At 34.8% G+C, this 18,975-nt stretch overlaps 2 protein-coding genes across 4 annotated transcripts; both read left to right on the top strand.

The window, feature by feature from the left end:
- The first annotated feature begins 3,602 nt into the window (after nt 1-3,602).
- On the top strand, nt 3,603-14,554 carry LOC106368856 (aspartate aminotransferase, cytoplasmic isozyme 2). 2 transcript variants are annotated; one of them, XM_048739691.1, is made up of 12 exons: nt 3,603-3,789; nt 3,930-4,001; nt 4,107-4,168; nt 4,424-4,507; nt 4,639-4,738; nt 12,042-12,162; nt 12,246-12,409; nt 12,597-12,734; nt 12,839-12,960; nt 13,080-13,174; nt 13,259-13,379; nt 13,943-14,221. In XM_048739691.1, the coding sequence occupies exons 1-12, from the start codon at nt 3,736-3,738 to the stop codon at nt 14,001-14,003; spliced, it is 1,194 nt and encodes a 397-aa protein (XP_048595648.1). In that variant the 5' UTR covers nt 3,603-3,735; the 3' UTR covers nt 14,004-14,221. The 2 variants fall into 2 exon arrangements, with proteins under 2 accessions (XP_048595648.1, XP_013664372.1); XM_013808918.3 differs by lacking the exon at nt 13,943-14,221 and adding an exon at nt 14,340-14,554 and having other exon boundaries at nt 3,604-3,789.
- LOC125577804 lies at nt 4,774-8,611 on the top strand. Of its 2 annotated transcripts, none has more exons than XM_048739689.1 (7): nt 4,774-5,378; nt 5,450-5,525; nt 5,667-6,517; nt 6,596-7,087; nt 7,176-7,711; nt 8,154-8,244; nt 8,313-8,611. In XM_048739689.1, exons 3-7 carry the CDS (start codon nt 5,669-5,671, stop codon nt 8,535-8,537), a joined length of 2,193 nt encoding a protein of 730 aa, XP_048595646.1. In that variant the 5' UTR covers nt 4,774-5,378; nt 5,450-5,525; nt 5,667-5,668; the 3' UTR covers nt 8,538-8,611. The 2 variants fall into 2 exon arrangements, with proteins under 2 accessions (XP_048595646.1, XP_048595647.1); XM_048739690.1 differs by having other exon boundaries at nt 4,776-5,378; nt 7,176-7,715; nt 8,313-8,476.
- Nucleotides 14,555-18,975: the final 4,421 nt, after the last annotated feature.

Genomic DNA, 18,975 nt, shown 5'->3' with positions numbered 1-18,975 from the left:
AACAAAAAAAAATATGATGTTTGCAATTTTGGTAGAAAATTTTACGATTTTGCTGGAAAACTTAATATTGCAGTTTTGGCAAGAAAAATGATTTTTCAGTTTTAACGGGAAAATTCAATTTTCTATTTTTGGCGGGAAAAATTGATTTTGCGTTTTGGCTGGAAAACTCGATTTTTTTGGTTTTTGCGAAAAACTCAATTTTCTGGTTTTGGCGAGAAATTAAATTTTACGGTTTTGGCGAAAAAAACTCAAATCTTGCGTCTCCATTAACAAAATGTTCGTGATGACAAAAAAAAAGTAGTAAATTGTGACTTAAATATACAGTGTATATACGTTTCACTATAATTAATTTTGCCTCTGATTTTATGAAATGACGCTTCCATAATTGGAAATACACAATTCAATTATGTTTCTAAACCTAGAATCTGTCGAGGAGGAATCATGCCAAATCTGAAAGCTTCCGGTTCATACTTGGTTATGGACTGGTAAACATTAGTTTAATGTATTTTTAGTGTTGATCAAAAAAAAAAATTGTATTTTTAGTGATTTAAACTCCTAGCTATTTTAGATCGGATGAAAAACTCTCAACTAAAATTTTATGTTTTTAAACCCTCAACTATTAAGCTATTTATTACCGTTAATCCTTTGTCAACAAAGTCGTCTTTTCTAAACGAAAACCCGTTAAATTGAAATTTAGTGTCTCATATAATCACAAAAACAACATGAGATGCTTATAATCAATATATATTTTAGTAATTTAAACCTTCAACTATTTTTAAATCGGATAGAAAACCTTCAACTAAAAAATATGTTTTAAAACTTTCAACTATTAAACCTTCGATGCATGTAACCCTCCCTAAACAAAGTCATCTTTTCTAAATAGGGATCCATTAAATTGAAACGTAGCGTTTCATTTAATCGTAAAAACGACACGAGATGCTTAAAACCACATTTATCAGTGGGCAATGATAATCACGATTCATCTCCAAATTAAAAGACAATTGGATTGTTCTTCATTTTCAAGAACCATCAAAAGTGAGATAAATAAAAAAAACTGTGTTGTTTAGGTGGACATATGCCAGACCGACTTGCGTAGAAAAAGGTGAATGTTGGAATCTTAAGTAGATGAACAGGAGAGAAAGAGTTAGGATTAGAGCATCTTCATTTTTTGCTCCAAAATTGAGGGAGAAACGGAGTAATAAATAGGGGTGGGCGTTCGGGTTCGGGTAGGGTAGTTCGGATTTTTGGGTATTTTAGTATAGAGGTGTAGAACCCGTTCGGATATTTTTGAACTTCGGGTCGCGTTCAGGTATTTTTATTTCGGATCGGGTTCGGATATTTAGATTTTGAAAAAAATATTAAATTTTTCATTTTTCAAATTTCTTGTATTTAAAAATATAATTTTCACTTAACTATTTTTTTTAATAGATTGAATGGTTAATAGATTTGAACATAACATTTTAAAACTAAAAAGACATTAATTTGGTTATTGTTTTTTAATTTTGGATGTAACTTTTTGTTAATTTTTGAAATAAAAAGTTTTGACATGCATTTTAAGTGAGTAGCAAATCATTTTTTTCGTAATTGTATGTATATCAAATGAACTTAAAGTATGTGTAGTATCAATATAAATATTTTATATAAAATAAGAGATGTAAACTAGGAATATAAGGTTAATTATACATATATTCGGTTATCTTCGGATATCCATTCGGGTTTGGATATTACCCGTTCGTGTTCGGATATCCAATCTCTCCTAATTCAATATCCGTTCGGATATTTTGCTACTTCGGTTCGGATTTCAAGTCTGGTTTTTTGGATCGGGTTTGGATGCGGTTCGGGTAAAGTGCCCACCCCTAGTAATAAACAAAAAATAAAAGCATTACTCTACAAATAGAGTAATTTTTTATTTTTCTTCATTATTCAATTATCCACTCTATTTTAGACTAAAATATGGAGTGGAAATGAAGATGCCGTTAGAAACAACACAACTTTTTGTTTTATCACACCTTTGATGGTTCTTGAAAAAGAAGAAGAAACCTATTTTTTTTATTCGAGGATGAATTGTGATTGTTCCTACCCATCGATAAATGAGGTCTTTAAGCATTTTGTGTCGTTTCTGTGAATAAATGAAATGATGTGTTTCAATTTAACTGCTCTCCATTCAGAAAAGATGATTTTATTTACAGAGGGTTAAAAGCATTAAAAATTTAATAGTTGAGAGTTTTAAAATATAAAGTTTTAGTTTAGGGGTTTCCATCAGATTTAAAAATTGTTGGGGATTTTAATCACTAAAATATTTATTGATTGTAAGCATCTCATATCGTTTATGTTATTATATAAAACTCATCGTTTCAATTTAACGGGTCTCTGTTCAAAAAAAAAAAATTGTTAACGAAGAGTTAACGATATTAACGGTTTAATAGTTGAGGGTTTAAAAACATAAAATAGTTGAGGGTTTAAAACTATAACGCATCAATTTATTCAAATGAGCAATTTTACGGTGTGGAGTTTCAATTATCGTAGAAAAGGATATTTTGTCTGTTTTTCTGGTTATATGTAATATATTATAGCCATAAAATTGATAGGATTATTTTGTGAATTATATTTTTATGGTTATAAAATGAATTTTTCCTTGTTATTATTACTTTTTGGTCATAAGTTCAAATTGCAAATGGAAATATTAACGAAAATGGCCCCACTTTATAATCCAAAAGTGACCTGTAGTCAGGGGCGGAGGCAATGAAGGAGGTGTGGGGTCAGCTGACCCCACTACTTTAAAAAAAAAATAAAAAATTTTATTTAAAAAAATTTGTATTGACCCCATTAAAAATGAAAATTTGACCCCACTAAAAAATATAATTTCACAAATATAATCACAAAACATTAAAGATTTGAAGATAATTTAAAATTATATAAATAATATGTTTATTTTATTTGTTAAACATTTAATTTATATTAATTTTAGCTTAAATTTCAATAAACACGTTTCTATATTAAATATTAGTTACATATTTCAATAAAGCCCAAATTGTATTAGGTCCAATAACTAATATTAAAAAAAAGTTTGAAATTAATGAGTGAATTTGAAAAAAAGGGATTTGTACTGGACTACGCAAAAAGAAAGAACTCTCATGTTCCCCAAGCAATTTTTGGATACTTTTTTTTTGACCGAATAATTTTTAAATAAGTTTTCTATTTTTTTTGTTATACACTCTCCTCTTTATTTTACCAAACTAAAAATGATTATGATTCAATGATTATGTAAATTTATCAGTTAACTAATGGATCAGTTTCTAAATCGGCAAAAAAATATCAACCAATGAAAATTGTCAAAAAATAGTATTACAATATCACATCAGTAATGAGTTTCTAAAAATTTTATGATTTGTTTTATCGAAAGTATTTTAAATTGTTGTAACTAATTATGATAAACAAGTTTTAAGATATGAATGATCATAGAGTATATTTATAGTTTTCCGTGGTTATAAATTATGTATTTGGAAAAAAAAAATTTGACCCCGGTACAAAAAATATCTGGCTCCGCCACTGCCTGTAGTGTAGATCTTTCATATATATAATAATATCATTTTCATTTTTTGTATTTTAGCCATTATGAAAAGGACAGTTTAACAGAGGATCGGATTCTCTTGGTTGTCGAGTCTATTTATGCTTAAATAAGTGATGACTGTTTTATTTTATTTTTTCACTTTCGATTGATTCAATAATTTGATCATGAGTTCCATCTTGTCAAACGTTCTTCCTGCTCCGGAAGATCCTGTTCTCAGTGTACATACATTTCAGTCTAAGGATCTACATCCATCTTTACTTTTCTTTTTCTGTTGCTTGGATCCATTCTGCCATTTTATTAAAGAGTAAATCCTTTGTTATTGAAAGTTATTAATCTGATTTATATGGTCATAAAACAGGTCATTTTTGCTTGTAGAGATGATCCTTGTCCGGTTAAGTTGAATCTGAGCGTCGGTGCTTATCAAACCGAGGTAATTTTGGTTCCTTTTCTGTTTTATGGATCTTCACAGTCTCTATGACAAAGTTATTGTTTTAGTCCTCACTTGGGTTGGTATATTTGATTTTATTGTCTTAAGGAGGGAAAGCCTCTTGTTCTTGAGGTGGTAAGAAAAGCAGAGCAACAATTAGCGAATGACCTGTAAGTTAGAGTTTGATTAATAATATAGAAAGACTTCGATTGAGGAAAAAATAGTCACGTTCTTAAAATATTTAATTTTACTGTTTTTATAAAGTATTTTTGTGTGTTTTCTGTACAATTAACATTTCAGTTAAAATGTTATAACTGTGGGTTCATTTGTGAACACAAATGTAAACAAACAATCAAAGTCTAAATTTTCTGATAGTAAATGATTAGCTTATGATTTTGTTTTGTGTTGTTTTGTTTTGCCTCAAGGTATTGTGACAAGGGATATCTCCCAATCGATGGACTTGCTGATTTTAACAAATTTAGCGCTAAGCTAATCTTAGGTGATGATAGGTAATATATTAGATAGTACTCTTTTCCCTCATCTTCTTAAATGTTTAATCGGGGTTTGATTGGCTTTTGTTAACTTAAATTCTTTTGGTTATTTTCATTTTACTATAAAGATTGTTTTCGTTTTTTGGCAGTCATGCAGTAAAAGAGAATAGAGTTGTTACTATCCAGTGTTTGTCTGGTACTGGTTCTTTGAGAGTCGGAGCTGAGTTTCTAGCAAAACACCACCAACAGGTAAAGACTCCTCACTAGTTCAGTTAGTTTTTGTTAATGGACATTAGAATTTTGTAAATGAACATTTCAGAAAGAAATGCAAAACGAACAATTCACAAAGTTATACAAATTTGTGTCATATATATATTTCAGAAATTTGGGAAAAGAGAACAAAACAACTACTACTTTGTCCCCTTAGAATTAGAACAAAAATCTTTGTCCCTATAGTATAAACAATAATGCTAATCCCGTTTTGTCCTTTCTATTAATTTTGAAATACATATATTGAGTTATGTAATTTACTGAGAAAGTAAATAAAAAGTTAAAAAAAATACAGAGTAAAAAATCAGAACATGTCGTCGACTCCGGTTTTCCTTTCTCTCTAACAAAGAGGTGGCGATTAAGTTTCGTTATCGAAACCATCTTCTCCGGCCGTCTTAGTTCGTCGGAGACCTTGAACTCATCGTCACATCTCTCCTTCATCCTCCTTCTTTCTTCTCTCCTCTCTAAACACGACAGAGTAGGATTACTTTGCAATCTCCGCCGGCTACAATTGAAGTTGTTCAAGCTCGGGAAAAGCTTCTTGTCGCTGATAAATAACGATTAGCTTCACGTTGTTCTTCTCTTCCTCTTACTTCATCTCGGTTCCAAAATCGTTGAGGTTAGGGTTTCAAAAGCCCCTTTATGTTTTTTTTTTGTGTCGATCTTAATTTCTTTATTTGCATGTACTAGATTTAAGCTCTTCTACGGACGAAGAGATTGACGTTGTTCGAATTTCATCTCGGTTTCTCTTTCCCTAAAATTGAAGGTAAGGTTTTGCGGGTTTTGCGATCTCCTTTTGGAATTTTTTTATTGATTTTGTTGATGTTCATATTGCGAGATTGAGTTTTAGTTTGATTTTCTTAAGGCATTACTAACGAGTTGAAGTTATTGCTATTATGTTTTATAGGAATGGCGTACGAGTTTCCACAACGCATACTTGAAGAAGGAATTGAGACGCAAATTGACAAGATCAACAATACGTGTAGACGTACAATTCTGGAGGAAGTGAAGGGTGTTCTCAACACTGAGTATGAGGAAGTTTTGAAAGATCCTGTCTTCGGTCCGCTTCTGGCAATCATAGAGAACAAGCTCATCTACTCAGGGAAGATCATTCATAGCTTCATATGCAAGCAACTCAAGGTTTCGAAGCTTCACGAGCTGTGGTTTCTATTTGCTAAGAGGCCTCTTAGGTTCTCTGCGCAAGAATTTCATGCTGTGACAGGATTGAAGTTCAAAGATGAACCTGACATAAACTTCAATGATTGGAAGGATGATAAGGGGTTCTGGAGCAATGTGCTGAGGAAAAATAGAAAGGTCAACTTATCGATGATAAAGACGAAGCTTCTTAACGAATGCAACAAGTGGACGTATGTGGACAGGGTTAGGCTAGTGTATCTGTGCGTCATTCATGGATTCCTCATAGCTAAGGATTCAAGAGTGTTTATCCCACATGAATACATCCGTTTGGTGATGGATTTTGAGAAGATGAGGATGTATCCATGGGGTCTTCACGCATATGACGAGCTGCTTGCATCAATACTCAAAGCAAGGAAAGATTTACATCTGAAGAACAGTTACGTGTTGGATGGATTCTCCTATGCGTTTCAGATATGGGTTATGGAGGCAATCCCAGACATTGGTAGTATGGTGGGTAAGAAGATCAAAAAGAACATGACCAAAGTGAGATGTAGGAATTGGAAAGGAAGTGGGAAAGTTTCCTACGCAGATATCAGCAGCCTAGAGTCCCACTTTAATAAGGTAATAATTTTTAAAAAATTATATTCGGTTCAGTTAACAAACAATTTAACTCACTCTGTTGGCGTTTGTTCTTGTCAGGGAGAACTGTTCCCATTTATATCTGCTACTGGGAACAATGATGTGGTTGATAGCACTGAGTTCTATAGGGAAGATGAGAAGATAGATGAAAGAATTGGTCGCATTGTTACTCTTCTCAATGCCAAACAAGATTGGACAGATTTCGTATGGGAAGTCGAGGCTTTGCCTCCAACTTTAGAGCTTTCTGATTCAGAGACTGATGGAGAGAATGTTGAAGTCGAAGATGTCACAGATACTCATGTTGACGAACCGGCTGTTGTTGCAAGAAGGGGAAAGCGTAAGCTAAATGATCCTGGTGCGGAGGCTCGAAAGAAAGAACTGCTTTGTCAACGGGCAGCTGAACATAACAGTGGTATCTCCAGTGGAATGAAGACTTTCATTGAAGGTTTGTTCACCTCTGCTTTCAACTCTTTCAAGGACGTGGTGCAGAATGACATCCAAGAGCGTTTTGAGAAGGTCCAAAAAGAGATGGCAGTGTGGCTGCAAAATCAAGTATGATTTACATTACTCTGCACGCCTACTTACTGTTCTTCGTCTTTAACATCACATCAACTCACTCTGTTTGTATCATATTTTATAGGAAATTGATGCTGTGCTCTTCTTATTTCGCGAGAGGACTTCTTTGAGACGATGGAACCCGTCCAAAGTAGCTTTCATGAGCTGCATATTCAGTAATCAAATGAAGAATTCTTACACTGAGTTCAAGAAAGACAAAAAAAAATTCAGGGTAGAAGGACTGCTCCATCAGTACGGAATTGGTGAACTTCCTTCACACGGCCGAACAAGACTAATGTGGGATCTTGATGTCAATCGTATGTATGTGCCTCTTCTTGTGCACGGTAACCACTGGATCTCTATGTGTGTCAACTTTGTTACTCGTTCCATAGAAGTTTTTGACTGTGCGGGACTGAAACACAACAAGGACTTGGAGCCATTTGCACATCTCATCCCAAGAATTGTCAAAGCCGTGCAGTCTTCAGAGAAGAGGGGATTAACCGTTAAGCCCTATGATGTCACTTACGCTCCAATGCCCTGCTTCCTAAATAAGACTAGCAGCGATTGTGGAGTATATGCGTTGAAGCACATTGAAGCACATCTTCTAGGCATGGACTTAACGTTGGTGAATGACTTACTACTTGAAATTATTGACATTAGTGGCTGATTACATAATTAAATAAAGTAAATCTTACCGAAGCCATACAACATATCAACCCCTAACGATACCCTAAATGAATCTAAACTAACCCATACAACATATCAACCCCTAAAGATACCCTAAATGAGTCTAAACTAAGCCATACAACACCAATGTAGGGAGCTATACAGAATCTAACGTAACAAGGCTACAAATGTTAATAGTCAATACAAATCTTATGACTATCACAACACATACAATTACACCCTAAAACCCGATTAACAGTAGTCGTTTGCCCTAAACATAAACTTATATAACACCAATGACTAGAAACCCTACTTATTTCATCGTTTATCTCTCCTCTCCGTCTTTCTCTCATTATCAAAAACCGATCATGACTAACAATGGAGGGGTTCCTTCCAGATGCTGGTGTGGGAAAGGGATTGTCACTTATGTTTCAAAAACGGAGGAGAACCCATACAGAAGATTCTTCCGATGTGAGATTGGTCTGAAGGTAATTCTGAAAAATTATGACTTTTTATTATTCTATGTTTCAATTGACGTTTTTGTGTTTCAATTCAGAGAAAGAAAGAGCAACATCTTTTCAAGTGGGTGGACGAGGCTCTGCTTGATGAGATACAAATGATGCATGAGCAACAGTCGAGAATGGCCAAAGAAATTGAAGATTTGAGACGTTCCTTGAAAATGACAGTAGAGGAAGCAGTTATCGAGCACAAGAAGTCGGGAGATGTAGGACTTATTGGATCCATTCTCACTTTTTTATGTCTTTGTTCTAAATTTGATTGATCTTTTAATTGTTTTCTGAATCTATTTACTTTGTGAAAGATTGAATCAATTTGATATTCTGTGTTGTCAATTTATGGATCAAATCTTAACGGTAGACTAAAAACTTGCATAAAACTAAGTAAATATTGGAAACGTGCACAGTACATAAAACATAATTGGTCTTGAAAAAACAGAGTTTGACATGAAACAAAGCTAATGTTAGAAAAAACTCTGAAAAGTAACTTGCATAGACCGAATAGATTGTAATCCTATATTGCTCTATCACATGTGGAGCGGTTGTGACCTTCAATACCACATCGACTGCATTTACGACGTTTAGAGCTTTGAGTTCCTTGTGACGACCGGATCTTGTCTTCAACTGTCTCATACCTACGTTTCTTTCTCCGGCCTGCAGCTCTTCTAGTTTCTGGAGGGAGGACTTTTGCTTTCTGTACGTGAGATGGGACAATCCATGCATCTTCCGGGACACTTATAGGATTTATGCTTTCCTCATAAATCGATCTCCATGAAGCAGTGGTGTACATGTCGTCAGTGAGTGTGTGTGCTTGTATGCCTACGCTGAAAGCTGCTTTTATGGCGTGTCTGCATGGAATTTTCATCAGATCGAATTTCCCACATGAACATGTGCGTCTGACCAAGTCGACCATACATTCAAAAGTGTCACCTCGAACCAAAAACCTGTCATCGCTAACTGGAAAAACCTGAAACTTCTTACCCTTCTCAATCCTTCGATCAATCTTCTTCTCTACAGCAACGGTCAGTGGCTGTTTATGCTTTGAACTTAAAGCTCTACGTTTGAAAAACCATCGAGTCATCATTTCCCTTATGCTGTCCAATAAGGGTATAACTGGAAACTCTCTTGGCGAACGCAAAGCAGAATTTATTGATTCAGCAGGGTTATTGGTCCTAACATCGTACCTGTAACCCGGAAATTGACAACGAGCCCACTTTCTCACATCAGCTTGTATCAGATAGTTTCCAATTGCAGGACTAATTGAGAAAATAGCAGTGAATTGCTTCTTAAAATCAGCAACTCGGTAAGCTTTAGAAGCCTTTGCCACCAAACCAGCGACACCTTTACCCTTGAAATATGTAACAACATTGTTCAGCAAGTGGTGAATGCAAATTCCATGATGAGCATGCGGATACACTTTTGCAAGAGCTTTAGCAAGTGAATTATTCCGGTCAGACACAAAAGCTAAATTCTGATCATCACCAATGACAACCTTAAGTTGTCTCATAAACCATTCCCACGAGCGGTCATTCTCTGAGTCGACAACTCCAAATGCAATAGGATATAGGTTCGAGTTTCCATCCAAAGCAGTAGCAACCATTAATACTCCTTTGTATTTGCTCTTCAGGAAAGTCCCATCCACAACAATAACTTTCCGAATTGCAGCATAAAAACCGCGAATAGACTGACCATATGCGATGAAGAGGAATTTGAATCTCCCATCGCTATCAGTTTCATAAAATGTGTGTGATCCTGGATTAGCTTCCTTCATCATGTGCAAGTATTTGGGAACTTTTTCATAACCCTTCTCTGGAATGCCTCTCACAACACTTACTGCATACTCACGTGCCTCCCAAGCTAAAGAGTAGGATATCTCAACTCCATGATCATCACGCATAAACTGGATAATATCATTAGGTTTCGGCCCTTCCTTGACAGTTTCGTACTTATGCTTAATGAGACTACCAACTGTTTTTGATGAAACGGTCCGAACAGAGTGGTTCCTTGATGATGGAGCACATGAATGATCAGGCACATACTTTTTGATGATAAAATATGAAGAACCTGTTAATCCCTCTGCGCGAACACGCCAGCGGCAATCATCATACGCACAACGAACGTACCAAACTCTTCTATCCGTTTTGGCAACCTTGTAGTCGAAATTATGTTTCATTGCGCATATTTCCATTGTTGCCTGCAAAGCTGCTTTGCTAGTAAAATGTTGACCCTTCTTCACAACATCAACCAGAGAAAAACGGACAGACTTTCCGTTGGTCATATCTTTCTCACACTTGTTTTCGTCATCACTTTCATCTATCTTCGCATCTTTTTCTTCAAGCTCGGCTTCACCATCAATATCATCTGAAACTTCACCCGACATACCCACTTCCTCTCTGTTAGGCAACTCAGCAGGCTCTTCATTCAAGTTAAATCCGACCTTAGATCGAATACACACACATAACCGCGTTGAAGCTTTGGTCTTCACATATGTAAGAAAATTTTTGAGTTGTCGATCATTGGTGATGAAAACAGGTGGTGAATCGAGGCCAATAACCAAATCGGAAGGTAAGTAACTCAGGTCGATATTGACCAAGTTTAGATCGGTTCCAAAGTCCTCACAAACCATAACTCTTAGGTTGTCAAAGGTTTTGCTTGTGTCCAAAGTAAGTAGTCTACCTCCTGTTTCTTCATCAACAATAAACTTCCACCCTTTTGTTTTGGACGATCTCCAAACACCAGAATAGGCATAGATGTGCATTTTGTCACGTTAGATTGAATCCCCAAAAGGAGAAGAAACTATGAAAAAGAGAAGAATCCCCACGATTTTTGGTCCAAATCGTGGTTGGCAACGAAGAAACAAAAATTTAGGGAAGAAGATTTAAAAAAGGAAATAAAAAAGATTTAATAGATTTAGGAAATATTTTCTAACCGTTTTTTCCTAGATTTTCGGATTTTTTTAAAAATCTAGTAGAAATTACATTCTACGTACGGTAGAATAAAGAAAACGTGGTAGATATAGAATACATATATTATAGATATATGAGAATTGAGTAGAATGTATATTCTTCCATAGAAGATATAAGAACATTTACTATTACTTATGATCTACCAGAAAGGCAGAACATAGAAGAAAATGTTGATTTTGTATTCTGCCATTTTAGATCTTAATGTTTGCGGTCTAATGCGCATTCTTCTGTATGTAGATCATTGTGTTTCAGTTAGAATGCATATTCTGAATCTCCGTAGATGGTAGATCTTATATACTAACACCTTTAGCCTATTTTTCAATTTACCATTCCAAATTTTTTTTAATCCAAAAATATTTTTCATATATGCACATGTGTGACTACTTCATGTTTTAAATTTTTCTTAATTTTTTTGCATTGTAAATTAATTGATATAATTTTTTTTAACTCTTAAGGGTAGTGAAAGTCCAAAAGTGACAAAGTTTGATTTTGTACTAAGGGGACAATAGCTTAGTTTAGTTGTTCCCTTTTTCCAAATTTCCCTATATATTTCTATGTAAACTGCAACATATTTTATTAGGTAAGCTTGTAATATTGTTGTAATTATAGACTACATTTTACATAGTTTCTTCAAACTTCGCTTATAAACTTTTTATAAAAATCTTACACTAATATGAAAAGGAAAATAAAGTTCAGACCAAAATGTGTTGTATAGCCATTACAAAAATAATTAGGTTTCAGAATTGTCTTTGTCAAATCTACCATTTTCCCATAGTCGATAAATGTGTGTCTCATTTCTTTCAGCGTGTCATTTTCGTTCCAAACCCAACTTGGGGGAACCATCCCTTTATTTTCACATTGGCGGGTTTGTCGGTAGAGTATTTCCGTTACTATGATCCGCATACCCGAGGACTCGACTTTGAAGGTTGATTTTCTTTACGTCCATACTGACTACGTTTAGTGTTCTACCAATCATAACTTTAAGTAAAGACTTCATTTTATAAATAGGCATGCTCGAGGATCTTGGTGCAGCACCGTCTGGAGCTCTAGTGGTATTGCAAGCTTGTGCGCATAACCCCACAGGAATTGACCCAACACTGGAACAATGGGAACAGATTCGACAAATCGTGAGATCTAAAGGCTTATTACCGTTCTTTGATAATGCATATCAGGTAAGACATACCTTTGCTTTGTTGTTTTGTTCTACAAACGAATAAAACACTCTGTAGTAGTTGTTTTTTTTTGTATGCTCACACACATATGACATTCATACAAAAACATTTGGTCTTATCCGGTATATTAGAGATTTAGTTTCAACAATGAAAAGCAACACGACTCTCTTTTCATCTTAATTTTCAGGGTTTTGCTAGTGGTAACCTTGACTCAGATGCACAATCGGTTCGTATGTTTGTTGCTGATGGAGGTGAATGTTTAATAGCTCAAAGTTTTGCCAAAAACATGGGTCTTTATGGTGAGCGTATTGGTGCTCTTACCATTGTAAGCAACCAAACTTCTCATTTTCACATACTGGCGTAAATATAGGCTGTATAAGAAAACATTTTTAAAAATGAATTTATAATCTTTGTGGGTCTAATGTGAAGGTATGCACCTCAGAGGGTGTGGCTAGGAAAGTAAAAAGCCAACTGCTACTTGTTGTTAGACCTATGTATCTTACCCCACCAATTCATGGAGCATCCATTGTTACCACAATTCTTAAAAACAGGTAGTTGTTACAAACATATATATATATATATATGCATGACTTTAAGAATTATTGTTGTGATGAAATGCTTATTAAATAATGAATTTTAATTATGCTCAAAATTTCGTACACATTGGCAGTGATATGTACAAGGACTGGACCATTGAGCTGAAAGGCATGGCTGACCGCATTATTAGCATGCGCCAACAGTTATATGAAGCTATTCAAGCTAGAGGTTTGGTTTAATGCTTTTATTTTCCTCAAAACGTTCGTTAACTGAATCATTTATATGTTCGTTTGTACCATTTTGTTCCTGCAGGCACACCTGGTGATTGGAGTCACATTATCAAACAGATAGGGATGTTTTCTTTTACAGGATTAAATGAGAAGCAAGTTCGGATGATGGCAAAAGAGTATCACATTTACATGACTTATGATGGGTAAGGCACACATTTATTCTCTTCTAATGTTTATAGTACTCAGTTAAATGACAAGAGAAAAATTCAAAAAAATTTCACATTTATAAAATATTAAACATTTTGACGTTTAATAAAAACATATAGTTTTTCCAAATACAAACGCAAACTTATAATTTCGTTTTGCTTCAATTGCTTACTGTTTTCATTTTCTTTGAAAATTATAAACTGATTATAAACATGACATCAAACAAAAACAAACAATTACTACACATCTGCAATTTAGTAGACGGAAGATAGTTTTGCTCATTTGTTTGTAACTTTCAGTGAACCGTGAACCGAATATTGTTTTTTTTTTTGAAAGAATGTTAAATTATATTCAAATAAAAAAACTGCTTTACAATAGCCGTGTCTCTCTTTTTAAAATTTTTAGTCTAAAAACTAGAAAACCATTCTCTATGATCTGAAATGGTTAAAGTTTATCTTGTGGCAAACCACACTTCCATAGCTTTTGCATATCTCGTACTTCCATTTATCCGGCTTGAGGATATTTGATTCCGAATTTGCTTGTCTATGGCCATTTGAAGTCGAGCTGAAGGGACACGCTGCTCTCCATGTCGCCTACCATTGCGTTCTCTCCACAAGTAGTGAATAGTTGTCTGAAAAACTGAGCGAATGAGGAAAATGATAGTCTTGTTCCTTGAACCATCTAGCATAAACCTTAGAATCTTGTTCCATTCGTTTGAGTAGTGTATATCCATAAGCTTCAGTTACACCTGCAGGTACACCTGGTGATTGGAGTCACATTATCAAACAGATAGGGATGTTTCCTTTTACAGGATTAAATGAGAAGCAAGTTCGGATGATGGCGAATATTGTTTTCTATTAACTGACATTTAAGTACTTGAAAAATGAGCTAGATGCTAAGTTTATTTGTCAACTTAAAAGCTTATCATTTATAATGAGAATTGTGTAATATTTCAGGAGGATAAGCATGGCAGGTCTAAGTTCAAAAACAGTGCCTCAACTTGCTGATGCTATACATGCCGCAGTTACCCGCATTCCCTAATCTAGTGATTATGTTCTTTGTTGTTTCTTAAATAAATTTAAAAACAAGAGTTCTTGGTTTATATTTAAGAGAAAACAAGGAAGCATACTATATATATTAATTTATTTTTCCTGATGGGATTGTTAAACCACGTCGTACTTCTGGCCCTCTCTACGACATGATGTCGAGGGTTGTGTTACTTGTCAACGCGCAAAAGACCATATGTCTAGTGCAGGGTTGTATATGCCTTTGCTAATTCCAACTCAACTCTTGACAGATATTACTATGGATTTTGTTTTCGGTCTTCCGCGCATTCAAAAAACTTTGATTCTATCTTTGTTGTCGTGCAAGAAAATAATGAATATTCTTCAAATAGCCATCCTATTTTTCCGCAATATTTACTGTTTACATGAGCTCCCCATCCTCCATCGTTTCTGATGGAGACTTTTTCTTTCTTAGGTACTTTTGCATTCTCTCTAGATACTATTTGATACCGGTTTGGATATGAGTTCTGCTTTTATGATAAAGGAAGACGTAATCGTTGAAAATGAAATGAATCTGAATTGATGTTCATGAAACAACAATTCAACTTTTATATGCCATGAATTTAGCAGTAGAAACAACTCAAGAATAGTGATGAGGAACCATGGGAAATTTCCCAGAAAACACAGAGAAAAAGAGATGACAAACAAACTTGACAATTTTCTTGATTGATTTCTAATCGTCGTCACCACTTTTCCTATATAGTTGTGCTCCTCCGTTTGATTATGCACCAATCACCATTATACATGGTTTCCTCCACTCACATCCCCTTCCATGTGGCTTAGTAATTGATTCACCATATTCCTATATCTTTTTTTTTTTTTTTTTTTTTTTCACCATATTCCTATATCAAATCCTCCCTGTTTCGGAAACCTTATCCTCAAGGTTTAGTGAAGAAACCAGCGGTCATTAGTTCCCGTCAGAGCAAACAACCTCGATCTCCCATATCTGAAGCAAAAGTTTCTCTTGTGCTGCAAGTAAAGCCCGAGCTCTCAAATTGCTACAACATCCAGATAGAATGTCCCGTACGCAACACCATGTCACCAGTGGTGGAGCCAGAAAAAAATTTCACCAGGGGAAAAATATAAAACATAATTTTATTCAAATTATCCCAAAAAAATATAACATGTTATATAAATTCTACTGGAAATTTGTTGAAAATTTACCTAAAATATTTACTGTAAAACATTTAGACAGACATGACCTGTAAAAATAAAGCTATAGCTTATGTTCAAAAAATTTTAATCTGTAGTCATTATTCATAATATCATATAAAATAAAATTGAAACAATTCTTATTAAACTATTTATAATTTAAGCTTAAAAAAAATTAAGCAAAAATGAGTTTCAATAGTTGTAGAATCTCAATCTTTGCAATAGCCTAACTATATGCATGTCTATTGAGTAATATTAGTAAACAATGAAAAAAAAGATTTATTAGCCATCGTATTTAACGGACAAACTAGGGGTGTTCAATCCGGATATCGGTTTGGTTTCGGTTCGGTTTTTTTCGGTTTTCGGTATTTCGGTTAGTAAAATATAACTACCATTCTAAATCCATATTTACTTCGGTTCGGTTCGGTTTATATACCGTCGGTTTTCGGTTTATTCGGTTTTATACCAAAAAACATAATTATTTAGTTTGAAATCATATTATATGAATTTTAGAGTCATATTGTCAACATAGTCATTTATTAAAAATATATTACATGTTCAAATAAATGAACAAAAAAGTAAAAATGCTTCTACCATCAAATAAAATAATCAAATCTATAACTAAAATCAAAGCTTGAAATTTTGAAAATAAAAATATGAAACAAAACAGAAATACGAAAGAAAAGTTTTTTCACTCTTCCCTATTTATTGTTCATTAAAATCATGATTTTTCAATTGAACACGAAACTCTGTTTGTTTACAGATAAGAAAAAAATTGTAAAAATTTTCCATTAATTATTGTCCATCAAATTTATAATCTTCATATTAATTTAGTGAAGACTAAAATAAAGCAAAAAGATCAAAAGAAGACTTAGAAAATAAGATGTCCGAATTGTGATGTATTGTTATTTAATTATAGTTCAAGTGTTTTACAAATTAAGGCTCTTTTTTTTTTTTTTTAACGTCTAATCTGATTTTATTCATATACCAAAGTACAAACACAGTTACAGAAGCTTATACAAAGCAATAAGATACAATTTATTACATAAGCAGAAATATGCGACATATGCTGAAGACAAATTATTTGTTGAAGTGAAGATTGACGTTGCTTTCTTTTACAGTAAGCCTTACACGCTAACAGAATATGTAATCTGTTATTTTCCTTCTCCAGAATTAGTCTTCTCTGATACGATAGATATGCCATTTTGGCATTTTGTTTTTTCCATATCGTATAGTAAAAACCCATTGTATCCAGGACAATGCTTTGAAACGTCGACACGGTAGTCCGTTTCCGTGTTCTTTGTAGTAAAGTATACTCCTCTTTTTGCAACTTCGGTAGATTGACAATTTAGTCTTTTGTTTATCCCATCCACCCATACGCACTGATATTCTCTGTTGCCATGATGGCTGATGAATGTCAATCGAATCCGTTGACAAGGCCATTTGTAACAAGTGTTGATTTCTCTCTGCAGACCTAGTTTCCTCATACAAACACGTCCTTCTTTGTACACTAAAGGACATGATGGAATTTGACGGTGAGTGATGCACGATGGAAACGATATCAGAATCTCCAGGCCAAGGTGACTTAAGAAATGACTGCATCTCTCCAGGATTGACCAGATGAGGAAAATAAACATCGTGCAACAAGTGCTCGGGTAAAGCGCCGACGAAACCACGGAGATTTGCCGGAAATACGCCGACAGATCCAACTTGATTTGCCGGAAGAAAACGCTCCGAAATGGAGAAAATCAAATATTCCATTCGACGAGATCGCTTCGAAACTCTGTCCCATGATTCCAGAACTGAACAAAGGGAATTCAAACCTATGCCAATTACCGTCCGGAGAGGCGGTGGTCGGGTTAATCGAAGAGAATAACGTCTCTGAATGGGTGAATAAAAACATCGACTAGAAATTAATCCAATCGTAGATAGAAGAATCAAACAATTCATTAGTTATTGTAGAAAGAAATTGAAAAAAACATAAAAGAAACCGGCGGTCGGAACCGCCGGTGATGCTCGCAAAGATGAAAAGGTGTGTTAATACGGTCGCCTTTGTTATCGCTCAGAGAGAGAGTTTTTGGGCGCAGAGTTTTTATAAATTGGGGACTCTTTATTACTATAAAATTAAGGCTCTTTATTACTATAAAATTATAGTAATAGTTATTAACACAAATTTAACTTATGTAACAAATAGATTTTCATGTATTGTTATAAAATAGATACATATTTACGTGTTTTTACTTTTAATCGGTTTTGTTCGGTTTATTCGGTTTAATCGGTTATATACCAAACCATATCCAAATCCTACGGTTTTTATAAAATTATATCCATTCGGTTTATATGGTATATACCAAAACCAAACCATATTGTCTATTTCGGTTCGGTTCGGTTCGGTTTTACCATATTGAACAGCCCTGACAAACCCAATCCTACGTAAAAATAACTAAATTAACTAAAACAGTGAATTGAAAGAAAAAGTGACCGTGGCAAAATAGTTATAATGAATGGAGGCAATATTAAATTGCCTTAGGTGTAGTTATTTCATGGGGGGGGGGGGGCAGCTGCCCACTCCACCTTCAACGTACATCCGCCCCTGCATGTCACTGTTGCAGCTCTTTCCCGCCACTCTCGTCCTTTAGCTGAAGAATGTTTTCGAAACTCATACCCAGTAGTCAAGGACAGCAACCAACATCTTCCTCCTATTATGATGTGCTTAGGCGGACAAGAAGTTGAAGATTTTTTCACATGCTGGTCTTTTGAGGAAAACTCCTTGACACCAAATTCAAAGTGTGGAATGTAATCAGTGGCAACCTCCACCATTACGTCTCGTCTCTGAGGAGAACCACACGTCTTCTGCGCCAGATCATCAATGGCGTCATCTTCAACCACCAAAACCAAAGCCCCTACTACTGTGAAAAGAGCATGAGCGATCTGAGATTGCTGTTCTGTACATTTCCACTGGTCCTGAGAAGCCACTAACTCGCCACTGTTTGGAAGACCAACTCCTCCTGGATCAAAAGGTAAGTTTGTAACATTACCAACACATCTCTGTATTACCCTCATCACCAAGCACATTCTGCCACCTTCACCTCTCTGTCCATGTTTTGTAGATTCTGTGACTTCTGTCTCCATGAAATGAATGCACTGCACCATTTTTAGCTACTCGTTCCTTCGTACTCCCACAATACGCATGACATTAGGCTTGTTCGTTTGTTTAACGCTGCATCTGACGCAGAAATCAAAAATTATCAAACAAGAAAAAGAAATTTAAGTGCAGCTTCGTTATACAGCTTCCGCCGGCAACTGCCGCAACTGATCTTTTCCGTGCTTTCATCGTCGCTGCAATTATCAGCGTCTTCAACTCCACGTTAACGTG

Source organism: Brassica napus, chromosome A9 (genome assembly GCF_020379485.1).
Source record: "Brassica napus cultivar Da-Ae chromosome A9, Da-Ae, whole genome shotgun sequence".
Lineage (NCBI taxonomy): Eukaryota > Viridiplantae > Streptophyta > Magnoliopsida > Brassicales > Brassicaceae > Brassica > Brassica napus.
This window is presented reverse-complemented; position numbering and strand designations above follow the sequence as displayed.